The 16,758-nt window shown below is 44.3% G+C and overlaps 1 protein-coding gene across 4 annotated transcripts in view; it reads right to left on the bottom strand.

Moving 5' to 3' along the window:
* Positions 1-16,758, bottom strand: part of uba1 (ubiquitin-like modifier activating enzyme 1) — a 381,394-nt gene that overhangs the window by 316,649 nt on the left and 47,987 nt on the right. For all 4 annotated transcript variants that reach the window (XM_069936574.1, XM_069936577.1, XM_069936576.1 and 1 more), the window contains 2 exons: positions 13,647-13,737; positions 1,662-1,794 (listed from right to left, as the gene is read on the bottom strand). In XM_069936574.1, coding sequence (XP_069792675.1) covers positions 1,662-1,794; positions 13,647-13,737 — 224 coding nt within the window. The remainder of the gene's footprint in view (positions 1-1,661; positions 1,795-13,646; positions 13,738-16,758) is intronic.

The raw sequence follows: 16,758 nt of genomic DNA, 5'->3' as shown, positions 1-16,758 counted from the left end.
TGCTCGGCTCCGAATCATGGGTCCTCTACCGGCATCACCTATGACTCCTAGAACGCTTCCACCAGTGTTGTCTCCGCTTTATCCTCAACATTCATTGGAGCGCTTTCATCCCTAACGTCGAAGTACTCGAGATGGCAGAGGTCGACAGCATCGAGTCCACGCTGCTGAAGATCCAGCTGCGCTGGGTGGGTCACGAATGGAGGACCATCGCCTTCCCAAGATCGTGTTATATGGCGAGCTCTCCACTGGCCACCATGACAGAGGTGCACCAAAGAAAAGGTACAAGGACTGCCTAAAGAAATCTCTTGGTGCCTGCCACATTGACCACCGCCAGTGGGCTGATATCGCCTCAAACCGTGCATCTTGGTGCCTCACAGTTTGGCGGGCAGCAACCTCCTTTGAAGAAGACTGCAGAGCCCACCTCACTGACAAAAGGCAAAGGAGGAAAAACCCAACACCCAACCCCAACCAACCAATTTTCCCCTGCAACCGCTGCAACCGTGTCTCCCTGTCCCGCATCGGACTTGTCAGCCACAAACGATTCTGCAGCTGACGTGGACATTTACCCCCTCCTTAAATCTTCGTCCGCGAAGCCAAGCCAAAGAAGAAGAAATTTACCATTTAAAAATCTTGTCCCATAGATCCTCAGATAAGGGTTTTGTACGTTTCAGTTTGCAATATAAAAATATGTACATCACAATACAGAAATAGACAAGGGATAATCTATTATAACCTTATGGAACCACGGACGTACATGTGGTCGGACGTTGCCCGAATAGCTTTCAACATTTTAGCTGGATCGTGCCTGCCATAGGCATCATTTTACCTAGATACCCCACTGCACATTAATTTTCTATCCCTGTAGCCTTTGGAATGTGGGAAGAAATGTTATCTTTATCTTTGCCGTATTAAGTAACTGTTTGACCTGCCGAGTTTCTCCAGTGTCGCGTTTTTACTTCAGTGTTGGACTTGAGCAGGTTTTCGAAGGACCTGAACAGAGCTCCAACAGCTGCGTCCTAAGGCAATTAGATGGCATACTGAAAGAGCAGAGCACAAGAACTGGAGGAGAAAGCAGGCAGGGGAGAAGGGATAGATCAAATGGTCTTTTTTTAGGCAGATTGATTCAATACGAGACAAACAATTCAACAGGGTGGGAAGGAAAGACATTCAGACAATCTCTCTCTTGGTTTGGTGAGCAGTGAAAAAAAATCAATGCCCCTAACATGGGGGGAGGTCATTCTGTCCTTGCATCATCAGACTCCTTAACAACAAACTCAATCAGGAACTCATTTAAGGACTCAGACTTGTGCACTTGATTGATTTACCTCAGTATTGCAGTTTGTTTACATTCATTATCTGTTTACAGTTCTTTGTTTGTTCACGCTGTGTACAGTTTATTTTTTGCACTACTGATCTCTGACAAAGTTAGAAATCTGAGCAAGAGATTGGATCGTAAATAGTAACCTGACTACAAGGCTACCTGCCACTGAAAATTAACAGGTAAGTTTCAAAGGCTCTTGACTGAAAGCGAAGACTTGTTTTGCCAAGTTGGAAGAATTGCTCCATTCCATTGAAAGGCTGTTCACCAAAGCTATTGTGGGGTTTCCCTGCCATCTGCTGGTAGCCTGAGCAACTCACACCCTCCACTCGATGCTGCTTACCTTCCACCTTAATTTCCATGGGTTTGCAGTTGTTCAGCTCTGTCATCCCCTGAACCTCTGTGAAGGTCACGAAATCGCCCGTCTGGAATCCATGGTGTGTCTCGTCAGAACAAGTGACGTGGCCTGGGTTCTCCTAAGTATGCAAAAAGATCAAAACCAACAGCTTTTTTTAAATAAAAAATAACTTCAGGTGCATTTGTGAAGTCTAAACTCGAGAGGAAATGTATGCGCCAGTCTGCAGCCCCCGAGGACTGCAACACTGCTGCTGCCTCTGTGGTAAAGCAGGCAGCACCACTGCAGCTCTGAGGAGCATCAGCAGATCTCAGGAAATAAGGCCAGCCCTGTCCCAGCACCCCGAGTCACCAGGCCCTCACTCTGGTCTCGGCACAGCCAGTCCAACACCATCACCCCAGGCTCCAGCTCGGGTATCCCAAGCCTTGGGCCTGGTTCATCCGCACTGAACCACGGCCCCAGTGTGTCTCAGCTGGCAAACCACATGCTGGCAAATGGATTTGGTGCAGATGGTTAGCATGTGAGCCAAAGGACCTGGTTTTGCACTGTATAATTCCCAACTCAGTCACTGAATGGACACTGTGTGAGGAGACAGGGGCTACCTGCTCTTCACTATCAACTTCAGTTTCCTCCACAAACAGACTCTATCCTCCATCCCCCAAAAGATATTACTATCCATATAGGAGAGGTCTAGATGGACACATGAACACACAGTGACTCTCACGTGCAAGCTGCAGAGATTCAATTTAACCAGACATATCGGGCCGAAAACCCTGTTTCCCCCGATGCAACGTAGAAAGACAAATGGCTGATTCTGTCACTGCCTGGATTGGTAATTCGAGTGCCTGGAAGTGCTAATGGCTGCAGAAGATAGCAATTACGCCAGGTCCGTCGCAGACTCTGATCTCCCATCCACGCGAGGCACTGTCTCAACATCATCGAGGACTTCCATCACAACTTCTTCTCACTGCTACCTTCGGGCAGAAGCCTGAGGGCCTGCACTTCCAGGTTCAAGAACAGTTTCTCCTCGAAGGTTCTTGGACCTTTTCAAAAATAACAAACGACTCCAGCACCACAAAAAGGCCTGTCCAATCTATTGTGCCATCATTTTTTCCCCCTTGCACTCTGGTATCTGTGAATATTTATCATCTGTGGTTTTTTTTAAAATGAAGTACCTGTTTGGCCACAGCAAGTAAAAATTTCAATGGATTTGTCCACAACAGCAACTCATAATCATTACTGATCTATGCATCATCGAACATTACAGCACAGAACCCAGGGTCTTTTAGTCTGTGTCAAATGATTATTCTGCCTAGTATCACCGACCTGCACCCAGTCCATATCCCTCCCATCCATGTACCTGTTCAAATTTTTCTTAAAGTTAAATTGAGCCTGCATTCACCACTTCAGCTGGTAGCTCGTTCCACACTCGCACAACTCTGTGTGAAGAAGATACCCCTCAACTTTTCCCCTTTCACCCTTATCTTCTGGCTTTTACCTCACCTACCCTCAGTGGAAAAAGCCTACACTCATTTACTCTGTCTATACTCTTCATTATTTTGTATACCTCTATCAAATCTCTCCTCATTCTTCCCAGGTCTTTTCTGGCCTCATATCCACAGCCTACAATGTTTCCTCCCGACTGTTCCACTGGCCTTCCTTCCCAAGAAATGGTTGTGTCCACTGGATGAACACCTGCAAATCCACCCTTGGCGAACACGTGCCCAGTCAGGGATTGGTGACTGTGCATAATTATCAGGATGCGGGATTGTCAATTCAACTTTATCGTTCATGCTCGCACGGTAAGACGAGAGCGCGTTTCTCCAGGACCGTGGAGCATATTTACATAGATAGAAATTAGGAAAGCAGTTAACACATTAAAATATGAAGGTATTAAGATCTACAGTGAGGGAGCTCGGACCTCATTTGGAAGATTGAGGGGACAGACCATTTTGCTGCTCAAGAGCTTAGTCGCAGGTCAGAGAAATGAGAAAGACTCATGGCTTCAGGAACTGAAATCACTGGGATTGTGATCTTGTTGAGGCCTGTGAGATCATGAGTGTTATATAGAGAATTTAGGTTAAAATGACTTAAGTTAAAATGTGATGATTAATCATAAAAAGGGAAGCCAGAACGGACAGGGAGCTTACTAGCAGCCAAGGACAAAAGGTTCAGCTGGATATGTTTTTTTTAAAACCTATCTTTTCATGGTCATAGTGAGAGACATGCAGGAGACAAAAGATTGATAAGAAGGGTGAGAAACAGAATTTAGTGTATGTAGAGTTCACAACGTACGTAACGAACGTGATAATTAAAAATGCAGTTATACTTAGAATGCTTTTGCAATACTAACCAATTAAAACAGTATTAATAAGAAGGGGAAGGGCAAACAATAAGGGTATAAAAATCAATGCACTGTATGTATCGGGGCTTAACTGGTGAGAAGCCAGTTGAGTCCAACTCTGCAGACTTGTAAATAAAGCTTGTCGTGTCATCAGTTTTAAAGAGACTCATGTGTGAGAAGTTTTATTTCTGACAAATGGGGACTCGTCCGGGATCTACACTCCGGCCGTGAGGGGAGGCGAGAAGAGGGACATCGGAGGCGGTGCACCCCGCTGAGTTCAGCGGCTCCTAGTCCCTTGCTCGTCGCTTCGGGCGGCTTGAGCGAGTGGTATCCGGACAAGGTGACACGACAAGACGGAGAGGAGAAGGGTGACGGTTCAATCCCCGGGAAGAAACCGGTAAGTCACGACTTACGATTGTGGTGTGGGGATTGGGTAACAGGTGTAACGGGATACACCTGTTTGGATAAAAAAACCTAACGTAATAGATCAGGTATAGAGCTTTTGTCGTGGCGTGAGGACCCTGTCGTGGGACTCTAGGATAGACCCCAGGGAAACCTCGGCGGTAACCGAAGGAGGGACAGCACCTCCGACGAAGTGCCGAGAAGAAAGGGGTCAACCCCAGGGAAACCTCAGCGGTAACCGAAGGAGGGACAGTACCTCCGACGAGGCGTCTGAGAAGAAGGGAGTAGGGTCCAGAACGAGAGGGTCCTCAGCAACGATAAACAGATCTAGGTGGGAAAATGGGAGGATCAAAATCTAAGGGCTCGTCTGAAAATTCAGGACAATTCCTGGGAGTTCCCCTTGACAGCCCTTTGGGGAGAATGTTTGAAAATTGGGATAGTAAAAAATATCGAGACAAAAACAAGAAAAAGATGGTCCAATATTGTCTCCTTTGGTCGAAACAACCTATTAAAGGTTCCTCGGTCTGGTGGCCGAAATTTGGATCTGATGAGGATTGGGTTAGACAAGCATTAAACATATATGTAAATTCGAGACCAAAGGTGAATCAAGAAGAGTCAGCATATGCATTTTGTTGGGTTCCCTGGCCAGGATCCTTAACAAAATGTTTTAAATTGAGGGTAGCGGGAGAAAAGAAATGGGAACCTCTGGACAACCTTCCCCCTCCTTATATTCCCCCGGTGCCTACTGCGCCCGAGGAAAGCTCATTACCGGAGGGGAAAGGTGATGAATCTGATTGCCCCGAAAGGGGCCGGGAAAAAAAGGATGAATTAAGGGAGTCGGACCCTAAACTTCCACCGGTAAACCGACCCTGGACAAGATCCCAGACTGGTCCAGGACCATCAAAGTTTTCAATAAGCCTAAATCCCCTGAGGGAAGTTCCTATGGGAGGACCGGGAGGGGGAACGGGATATGTGAATGTTCCCCTAACTAGTACAGAGGTGCGGGGATTTAAGAAAGAAATGAAAAAGTTTTTGGAAGATCCTATAGGACTGGCTGAACAGCTCGACCAATTCCTGGGACCAAACACATATACGTGGGAAGAGATGCAGGCAATAATGGGAACATTATTCTCACCCCAGGAGAGGCAGATGATTCGACGGGCTGCCCTCCTCATGTGGGAATATGAACAACCTGGGGACCCCAGACCCCATGAACAAAAATATCCCTTAAAAGAACCCAGGTGGGACAAACGAACACCCGAGGGATTGGAAAGTATGAGACAATATAGAGAGTGGACAATTAAAGGGATACGGGAGGCTGTGCCAAAGGGTCACAATTTTACCAAGGCATTTGGGAACCACCAGGGGAAAGACGAGTCCCCTACTGATTTTTTGGAGAGGGTGAGAAAGAATGTCCAACAGTATGCGGGCGTGGACCCTAGTACACCAACGGGTGAACAGCTTATTCGAATTGAATTTGTTTCCAAATCATGGCAGGACATTAGAAAGAAACTAGAAAAGGAGGAGGACTGGAGCGAAAAACCCTTAAGCGACCTGTTAAAAAAGGCGCAAAAAGTATATGTGCAGAGAGAAGAAGAAGATCAAAAGAGGGCGACAAAGGTTATGGTACAGACTATCCGACAGATGAATGCCGAATCCAGAGGGGAAAGAAAACAAAACCTTCCTCTAAACAATCCAAGATATCCAAGAGAGGGAAGACCCTGGAGGTTCGTTAAGTGCTATTACTGCAATGAGGAAGGACACTTTAAGAGGGAATGCCCCCGATACAAGAGGGAATTGCGTGCCCTCGAACTTATGGAAGAAGATTAGGGGGGTCAGGGGTTCCAAATGTTAGGGACCAAGTATAAGAGGGAACCCCTGGTAAAACTAAAAATTGGTCCCAAGGGAGAAGAGGTGGTGTTTATGGTGGACACAGGAGCGGAACGAAGTAGTGTAATAACTGTGCCAATCGGAACTGAACCTGTAAAAAGTAATTTGACAATTTCTGGGATAGAAGGGGCTCCCAGAATGGTATCAATAATTCCCCAAGTAACAGTGAAACTGGAAGAAAGAGAAGGGGTACAAGACCTCTTGTTGTTACCGTCGGCTGGATTTAACCTCCTAGGAAGGGACTTACAGGCTCTCCTAGGTTTGGGTGCTCTCCCTGTGAACGGAGAAGTGCGAGTCCACCTCTGTGCTTTAAAGGAAGAGGATGAACGGCAGATTGACGAAAGAGTCTGGTATAAGGAGGGAAATCGAGGAGGTCTGGACATCCCACCTTTACATGTCACATTAATACCAGGTCATCAGCCGGTAAGGAAACGTCAGTATCCTATTTCTTTAGAAGGGAGAAAAGGGCTACAGCCGGTAATTGAGACTCTAATACGAGACGGACTATTGGAAGAATGCATGTCACCTTATAACACCCCTATACTCCCAGTGAAAAAGTCAGATGGATCCTATCGCCTAGTTCAGGATCTAAGAAGTTTGAATGCTATTGTTCAGACCCGCCACCCAGTGGTGCCTAATCCCTATACTATTATGAGTCGGATTCCCCCAGACCATGAGTGGTTTAGTGTTATCGACTTGAAGGATGCCTTCTGGACGTGTCCATTAGAAGAGGAAAGTAGAGATATGTTTGCGTTTGAATGGGAAAATCCATGGACAGGTAGACGGAGACAGCTTCGGTGGACTGTATTGCCCCAAGGTTTCACTGAATCTCCGAACCTGTTTGGACAAATGCTAGAACAAATCCTGGTGGACTATCCACAATCTGATGATTCCCAACTAATGCAGTATGTGGACGATTTACTATTATCAGGACCCAAGGAACAAGAAATGAGGGGAGATACAATTAGACTCTTGAATTATCTGGGGAAAAAGGGTCTACGGGTGTCCAGGAACAAGTTACAGTTCGTTGAGAGAACTGTGGTATATCTGGGACACCAGATAAGTAAAGGACAGAAACGGATTACCCCTGAACGGATTGCGGGAATCACCAGAATGCTGTTACCCCGTAATAAGAAGGAAATAAGACAATTCCTGGGACTCTTAGGTTACTGTAGGTTATGGATAGAGGACTACTCAGCTTTGGTGAAGTTTATGTATGAAAAGCTGACAAATGAAAATGAATATCCATTGAAATGGACCCAGGAGGAGGAGGGATGGTTTGAGGACTTGAAGCATCGCCTGACACGAGCCCCAGTACTCACTCTGCCCTCTTTAAAACAGCCCTTCCAGCTATTTGTCACTCATAACCAAGGAACAGCTGTGGGAGTTTTAACACAGGAAAAAGGCGGTCAGCGACACCCAGTGGCTTTCCTTTCCAAAATGATGGACCCAGTGTCTCGCGGATGGCCGACGTGTATCCAGGGAGTAGCGGCTGCTGCTCTGTTGGTAGAGGAAGCACGTAAACTTACTTTTGGAGGAAAGATGACTGTGTACACCTCCCATTCTGTGAGTGTTTTATTAACACAAACTGCCCATCGATGGCTGACTGATTCTCGCATATTAAAGTATGAAACCATTTTAATGGTCGGAGAAGATCTACAGTTTGCAAAGATTAATAGCTGCAACCCAGCTCAATTTTTATACGGCAGTGAAACAGAGAGAGAGGTGGAGCACGACTGTGTCGAGTTGACAGATCTTCAGACCAAGACCTGAGAAGACCTTTGCGATACTCCGCTGGGAGAAGGATATGAATTCTACATTGACGGCTCCGCCAGATGTGTTGACGGAATGAGAAGAAGTGGGTATGCTATAATAGAAGGAAATACTTGGAAAGTAGTAGAATCCACGAGACTACCCGGAAGCTGGTCAGCACAATCCTGTGAACTATATGCCTTGCAGAGAGCCCTCAGAATACTGGCAAAGAAAATTGGAACGATTTACACTGATTCCAAATACGCATACGGGGTAGTGCATACCTTTGGTAAGATCTGGAAGGAGCGTGGTCTAATTACATCAAGAGGAAAGGAATTGGCACACGAACAGATGATTACTCTGACTTTAGAAGCCTTGACATTACCCCAGGAAATAGCAGTGGTCTACATACCAAGCCATCAGAGGGGAGATACCCCGACAGCAATTGGAAACAGACTGGCTGATGAAGAAGCCAAAAGGGCAGCCATGCAACAAGAAGTCCGTTTGCTGACCTTAATCCCAATAAGACAAGGCATAAAGAAGGCTCCCATTTTCACTGCTAAGGAAGAAAAGGACATGGCTCAGCTGGGCGCAAGCCAGCTGCCTGATGAAACATGGAAGACACCAGATGGAAGAATGGTTCTAAATAAAGAAATAACTCGCAATATTTTAAAACACCTGCATCATCAGAGCCACTGGGGCACCCAAGCCTTATGTGACACAGTGCTTCGAGAATATGTGTGTAAGGGAATCTACACCTTGGCCCAACAGGAGGTGCAGAATTGTCACCTATGCACAAAAATTAATAAGAAGGTAATGAGGACAGGGACCATGGGAGGTCAACCATTAGCCATACGCCCTTTTCAACGTATCCAGATCGACTTCACAGAGTTACCTCAAGTCCAAAGATGGAAGTATCTGTTGGTGATAATAGATCACTTTACCCGATGGGTGGAAGCCTTCCCAACAGTAAATGCTACAGCCTCTACAGTAGCTCGCCTCCTCCTAGAGCAGATAATCCCCAGATATGGTATAATGGATTCTATAGACTCAGACAGGGGTCCACATTTTTCTTCAAAAATCCAACAATTGATTTGTAATGCATTACAGGTCTCTTGGAAATTGCATACCCCTTGGCATCCACAAAGCTCAGGGAGGGTTGAACGTATGAATGGAACCCTAAAAATGCAATTGACAAAATTAATGGTGGAAACTAAAATGCCTTGGATAAAGTGTCTGCACCTGGCTTTATTGAGAATTCGTACTGCCCCACGAAAAGATGTAGGGTTGTCCCCTTATGAAATGATGTTTGGGCTTCCCTTCTGGAGTACAGTTGAGGGGTGTCCCACCTTGGGGGAAGGGGATATATTTGTTAGGAACTATTTACAGGCACTGTCACGCTCTCTTACAGATTTACGAAAGAGAGGACTATTGGCACAAACACCGCCTCTAGACTTTTCTTTACACAAAGTGGAACCAGGAGACTGGATTCTCATCAAGACCTGGAAAACTGAAAAACTCCAGCCCCAGTGGGAAGGTCCATACCAAGTTCTCTTAACTACAGAGGCTGCAGCACGAACAAGAGAGAAGGGGTGGACGCACGCATCCAGATTTAAGGGACCTGTAGAGGCGCCTCAGGACCCTGATACGAACTCAGATTGGACTTGTGTTCCTGGAGAAAAACCTCTTACTTTGCGATTTCGCAGAAAGACTTGATTCACAATGTTATTGCTATGTTCTTTGATTTTTCTTAGTTTGCCTATGTCTTTATCAGGTGTGAAATGTAAGAGACACAGTGGTCCTGTTTCAGGACCACATTTGGGGAAGAAAGGAGGGTAATTTTATTTCCCATACCTCAGTTCCTGAGAAATGCTGGGCAGAAAATACCACCCAACATCCATATACCCCTTGTGTGGAAAAAGAAGGAAATAATATGGGTCATTATATACAGATTCCTAATACCACTCCTTTCCCTCTTAACGGTTGGAAGGGTGACTCAGGCTCACCATGCCCTGATGGACTCTGGTTTTGCATACACCAGCGTACTGTTCCAATGAAAAGTTCCACTCTACACTCGAAAGTGCCTGCCCCTTTAAGACAGCCGGACTTAGTTCGAGTCCATCCAAATAACCATGACAGTTTCGGTCATGCAGTTGGGGGAGATAACCTTTTTGTAGATCTTGCAACTAAAATTGCAGGAACTTTTAATGTAACCAATTGTTGGGTTTGCGGGGGTCCACGGATGTCAGAGCAATGGCCTTGGTGGGGGGAGTCCCTCAATTCATTGACCATGATTTCCCGAATATGGACAACTAACCGAACGAGATCAAGAGAAACTTGGTCTCTCTCTAACGTCCCCTCTGGTTTTTATTGTCTCTCACGAACCGGCAAATACCCAGTAGGAAAAAGTCCCTGCAAGGCTGTATGGATTCGCATTTCGCCTGGCATTTTCACTTGGTTTCCTAAACCCCTGACTTGGTTCTTATCCACTGTTTTTAAAACTAATTGCCTACCCCTGTCTAATAGCAGTATTCAGTTTTGGAATTGTACCAATTCCACCATCACAGGACCATACCAATCAAACCCCGTTCTTAAAAGAGTTTGGGAAAGGGGGTATGGAGTATCCCCAAATGGATTATTCTGGGTATGTGGTAATAAAGCTTATACTCGTCTCCCCTTACAGTGGAGTGGAACTTGTTTCCTAGGAATAATCCGCCCAGAATTTTTCCTCCTACCCCACGATCACGGTCATAAATTAGGAGTGAAGGTTTTTGATACATTACACCGTCAGCCCCGCTCTAGCACGGTACATTTGGGACAATGGGGAGATGATTGGCCTCCAGAACGCATAATTCAATATTATGGTCCCGCTACATGGGCTCAAGATGGATCCTGGGGTTATCGTACTCCTATTTATATGTTAAATCGCATTATTCGCTTACAAGCAGTCCTTGAAATTGTTACAAATCAAACAGCTCTAGCCCTGCAATTACTTGCATCCCAGCAAGGTCAAATGCGCTCTGCTATATATCAGAACCGTCTGGCCCTAGACTATCTCCTAGCCACGGAAGGGGGTGTATGTGGAAAGCTTAATTTGACTAACTGCTGCTTACAGATTGATGATAATGGAAAAGCCATTCGTAAAATCGCTGATAATATTCGTACTTTGTCCCATGTACCGGTTCAAACCTGGCATCCTTTTGCACAATTAAATTGGATGGACAAATGGTTTGGGGGAACCTGGTGGCGTACCTTCTTGTGGGTCATCGGAGGTATTTTATTCCTCCTACTTATTTTGCCCTGTATTATTCCCTGTCTACGCAGCCTAATGATTCCCATGGTCCAACAGGCTATGCAACCAGGGGGACTGGGAGACCCCGTTAGAATTTTACTTCAGCACGAGATTAATGTATCATAAAACGTTTCTCTTCCCCAGGTTAAAATCCCCATTCATATATATATATATTACACACATTTTAAAGAGAGAAAGGGGTGGATTGTTATATAGAGAATTTAGGTTAAAATGACTTAAGTTAAAATGTGATGATTAATCATAAAAAGGGAAGCCAGAACGGACAGGGAGCTTACTAGCAGCCAAGGACAAAAGGTTCAGCTGGATATGTTTTTTTTAAACCTATCTTTTCATGGTCATAGTGAGAGACATGCAGGAGACAAAAGATTGATAAGAAGGGTGAGAAACAGAATTTAGTGTATGTAGAGTTCACAACGTACGTAACGAACGTGATAATTAAAAATGCAGTTATACTTAGAATGCTTTTGCAATACTAACCAATTAAAACAGTATTAATAAGAAGGGGAAGGGCAAACAATAAGGGTATAAAAATCAATGCACTGTATGTATCGGGGCTTAACTGGTGAGAAGCCAGTTGAGTCCAACTCTGCAGACTTGTAAATAAAGCTTGTCATGTCATCAGTTTTAAAGAGACTCATGTGTGAGAAGTTTTATTTCTGACAATGAGGAGCCCAGATAAGGTAAATTGTCGTCATCTTTTCCCCCAGGGTAGCCCAAGTGGTTGAAGGGAAGAGATTGAAAAAGGACCTAAGGGGGCCACTTGATTCACACAGAGGGTGGTGTGCATATGGAATAAGCCAGGGGCGTATCTACGTAAAATGGCACCCATGGCAGGGGTGGCCAAACCTTTACATTCCATATGTCAAAATAAACGGCACAAGGAGGTCTCAAGAGAGAGAACCTGCCTTGGTGGCTGCCATGTTGCATTTGGCTTCGGCCTTTTAATAAGTTGAGTGCGAACGGGAGGACGAGGAAGGGTGGACGGAGTGGAGAAGAAAGAGGTGTGTGTTCTTTGTATGTTGTGGGGAGGGGTGGCGCTGGCCAGGTGGAGAGAAGGTGGGGAGAAATTTGACTTGGTCGAGGCGAATCGGGTCTCCATGCCAATCGTGCCACCTTCCATGTGCCACTTCGAGTCATAGCGATCACTGGGAACCTGGGTGGTGAGGGAGACCACTGGGGGCCCAGCGAAAGAAAATTATTTTTTCACTATCTGACGATGGCTTGTCTGTCTTTAATAGAAACTGCTCAAGTGGCGACCAGGGCATTTACCATACCTGAGATAACACCTCTAGATTAAGTTGCCAGAGGAAGTACTAGAGGCAGGTACAAATACAATGTTTTAAAGACATTTGGAAAGAGATAAGGCTACTCATTGAGTTCGACCGCACGAAAACAGGCTGTTATGGGCAGGGCTTAGAAGAATGTAGACTCAATGCAGGCAATGGGACAACCCCAGATAGTCAACTTGGTCAGAATGGACAAGCTTGGCCAAGAGATCCCCTTGCATGCTGTAAAACTATATGAGGCCCTTCGGCCCAACTTGCCCATGTTGCTACTCAATCTCGATTGATTTGCCTGCATTTGTCCCTTATCCCTCCAACACTTGGGCCCCTTTTAAATCTTTCCCCTCTCACCTTAAATCGATAATGAGTTTGCCACATACACAAGTGCATATGCATCAAAGTTCTCATTTGCTGCAAACAGGTACTTTGGTTTAAAAAAATGAACTTGAACAGTGTACATTAAATTATCTCAGTATCGAAAGAGATTACAAATATCAAAAGATGGTACGTATTCACAGATGCAGATAGTGCAAGAAAAAGAAGCAATGTTTCGACAGTGCAGACAGGTCATGTGGTGTCGAAGTAGCTTCTGATTGGGGGAAGTTCAAGAGCCTGATAGCTGTTGGAAAAAATCTGTTCTTGAACTTAGAGATGCTGGTTTTCAGGCTTCCAAACCTTCTTCTTGAAGGTAGCAGCGAGAAGAGGTTGTGACCAGGTCGATGGGAGTCCTTTGTGATGTTGGTTGCCTTCGTGAGTCAGCACCTCACAGAGATGTTTGTCATGGACAGGAGGTCGGAGTCTGACAGTGTCTGCTATGTTCTGCAGCTTTCTGTGTCCCTGGGCACTTCAATGACCAAACCGGGCCATGATGCCCTCGGTGTCCTCTCACTTTAGACTCCCCTATCCAGAGTAAAAATACCATGACTATTTTCCTGATCTATGTCCTTTTTAGACTCTATTGGGTCTGAATATTAGCAGAGAGGATTTACCTTAGTGATCCAGGATACGTTGGCACTGATGGGCTGCTCACCATTCACATCTGTTACGACAAAGTCATCGCCAAAGTCACAGAACAGCTGACTGTTGGATGAATCAGAAATAGAGTGGTTTGAATAGGTCATTCACAAGCACAAGATTACAGTCCATTGCCTCAATGTCCATCGACATAAGGCTCTCCAACTGTTTCCCCATTCTTTAGAATCATGGAGAGACACGTCATGCAAACAGGACCTTCGACCCAACTTGTTCATGCCCATTCAAGCTCCCCTGCATTTAACCCATGTACCTCCAAACCTCCCCTTTCTTTTAAACATCCAAATTGTGCCCACCTCCAGAGCTTTCCCAGTATCTCATTCCGTACATCCACCACCTTCTCTATGGAAAATGTTGCCCTTGAGGTCCTTTCCAAATCTTTCCTGTCTCTCCTCAAACTCATAGCCCCAGGTTTGGACTCTCCTACCTGGGGGGAATAAAGGCTGTGATTGTGCAAAGGAATACCAACTCACGGGAAAGATTTTACTCCAGAGGTTGCCTCCATTGGCTGAACATTCTGGCCTAATATTTGTGCTGGGTGACAATGAAAGTGAAACAAATTCCCCTGGACTTCAGTTCAGTTAAAGCATAATCTCCAGAGAGTAAAGATCACCATGGGGAGTTCAAACTAATTGAGCCAGTTAAACATGAGCACTTCCAATTCTTTTTTAATGAAATATTTTATATATATAATTTTTAAACCACAATACATTTCAATTAATAATGAATTTTATTAATAGATTTGAAAAAAATAATTAAAAAAAAAATATATATATACACATACACACACACACACATTTTAAAAAATAACATTGGATCCAACAGAAGTTTAACCTTTAATATTTTCTCCAAAAATGCTTTAATTTGTATCCAAAATGACTCAACCTTAGTACACTTTCCAAGTCAAATGAAAAAATAACCTATCTCTTTATTACATCTAAAGCATAACTCTGAAGATATTAAATTAATTTATTCCATTTACTTATAAATGAAATACCAAATTATTAATTGGTGATAAGGACCCACCTACACTGAAACATTTAATTGAATTATGGAATAAAATAGATTATGAGATGGGTGGGAAAGGTAAGATTTCATGTAAAACACCTTTATATCAAAATAAACTCCTTTCACTGTAAATAATTAATTTTTAAAGATATGGAATCCAATGGGCATTAAAACAATAGAATTTTTTAAAGTTGGTTATTTTATTTATTTTCAATGAATGAAAGAAAAATATAATACTCCAAATAATACCTTTTTTTGTTATTATCAAGTTAAAGCCTTTTTAATTGATAAATTAGGTCAAAGTTGAGATTACCTAGACAATTTGAAGTAGAAATTTTGCTTCCTAAAGGAGGTACAAATAAATTTATTTCAGAAATATATAAATTACTTCAAAAGAAAATGTCCAAATCAGATATTCATAAATCAGGATTAAGGTGGGAAAAGCATTTAGGTAGAATAATAGATCAAGATGATTGGAGAAGGTTATGTAAAGATAATATGACTAAAATTATTAATGTAAGATATAGATTAGTACAACATAATTTTTGCATCAATTATATTTAACACCTCAAAAATTAAAAAGATTTTGTTTAATATCTTCAACACTTCCAATTCTATATTTGGCATTGATGTAGAGAGTAATGGTCCTCTTGTAACTGAGACAGGAGGGCATCAAGTCCATGCTGATCCTCAGAACAATCAATCCCATTTTCCCCTCCGATTGACCTGGAGTCCTGGAACTTGTTCTCTCTCACAATCCCATTAATCCACGTCAAAGTTTATTGTACCATTGCACCGAAATTCTTACCTGCTGCAGCCACAACAGGTGCGCAAGAAACACAATCGACAATGCACCATGAGACGAAAGAGAGATAATAAATAGAAAAGGATCGACAAATACATTTTTTGCAGCTACAGTAAGTGCTAAAAATTGTTTTTCAATTTAGCAGACAGATCGTTCGTGCTGCTGTAGGTTAGGAGGGTCAAGAGTCCCGTGAATAACTTGGTTCGACTTGCCACTTTCTGCAGCCTTCTTCATTCCTGGGCCCTCGAATTTCTAAACTTTCCATTTTTTTACCCTTGTGTCATTCATCTACAGTGCCCTCCTTAAAGTATGGGTGTGATAGTACAGATTCTATCACCAATGTGTATATGTACATATGTACAGATGGTAGTGTAGGTTGACTGTGATTGGCTAAGAGTGTAGACACACCTACTGGCAGGTCTTAAAGGATTGCTCCTCGCCAGACCAGGCCATTCTGGACTGGTCGACCTACTTGTGATATGCTCCAGTCTTTTAGTTAATAAAAGTCTTGGTTTGGATCAACGTCTTTGGTTCTTTCGACATGCATTACAATTTTATTAACTAAAATAAATCTTGAAGGGATGGAGCATATGCTACGGCTGGAACTCCTCGACATCGACCCACAGTCAGCTACAGCCTCGAATGACTTTAAGCACTGGGTGAGATGCTTCAAAACATACATACTCTGATCCTGCCGTGATAGAGGACAGCCGTCGACTACTAATATTGATGACTATGGTGTCCCCGAGAGTCTACCAGAGTGTCCAGGACGCGACCACTTAAGCTGCAGACATGAAGGTGCTGGAAGGGCTCTACGAGCGACCAGTGAACAGGGTCTATGCTCGGTACAAACTTTTTACAAGGAGTCAACAGCCTGGTGAGTCCTGTAAAGCTTATATTCAGACACTAAGGGCAATGGGCAGGGACAGTGTATGCACAGACAGAACTGCTGCGGAGACCACAGACGATCTCATTCGGGATGCCTATGTGGCCGGGGTTCGATTGAATGAGGTGAGGCAGAGCCTGCTAGAGCACGGGGGAGAAAACCTAGAGGACGTGATGCGGATCACAGAGACGATGGAGGCTGCAGTCTTAAGTATGGACATGGACTCTCGGGGCTGGACCCCACACTCTGATGTGACTTGGATGCCCTCCCTCTACCCTACTACTGCCACTAGGCTGCCCGATGCAACCCCAAAGTGTTATTTCTGCAGGAAGAACAAGCACAGCAGGTCCCAGTGCCTAGCAAGAAAAGC

Source organism: Narcine bancroftii, chromosome 5, assembly GCF_036971445.1.
Source record: "Narcine bancroftii isolate sNarBan1 chromosome 5, sNarBan1.hap1, whole genome shotgun sequence".
Lineage (NCBI taxonomy): Eukaryota > Metazoa > Chordata > Chondrichthyes > Torpediniformes > Narcinidae > Narcine > Narcine bancroftii.
The sequence above is the reverse complement of the archived record's forward strand: the minus strand, read 5'-3'. Positions and strand labels throughout refer to the sequence as shown.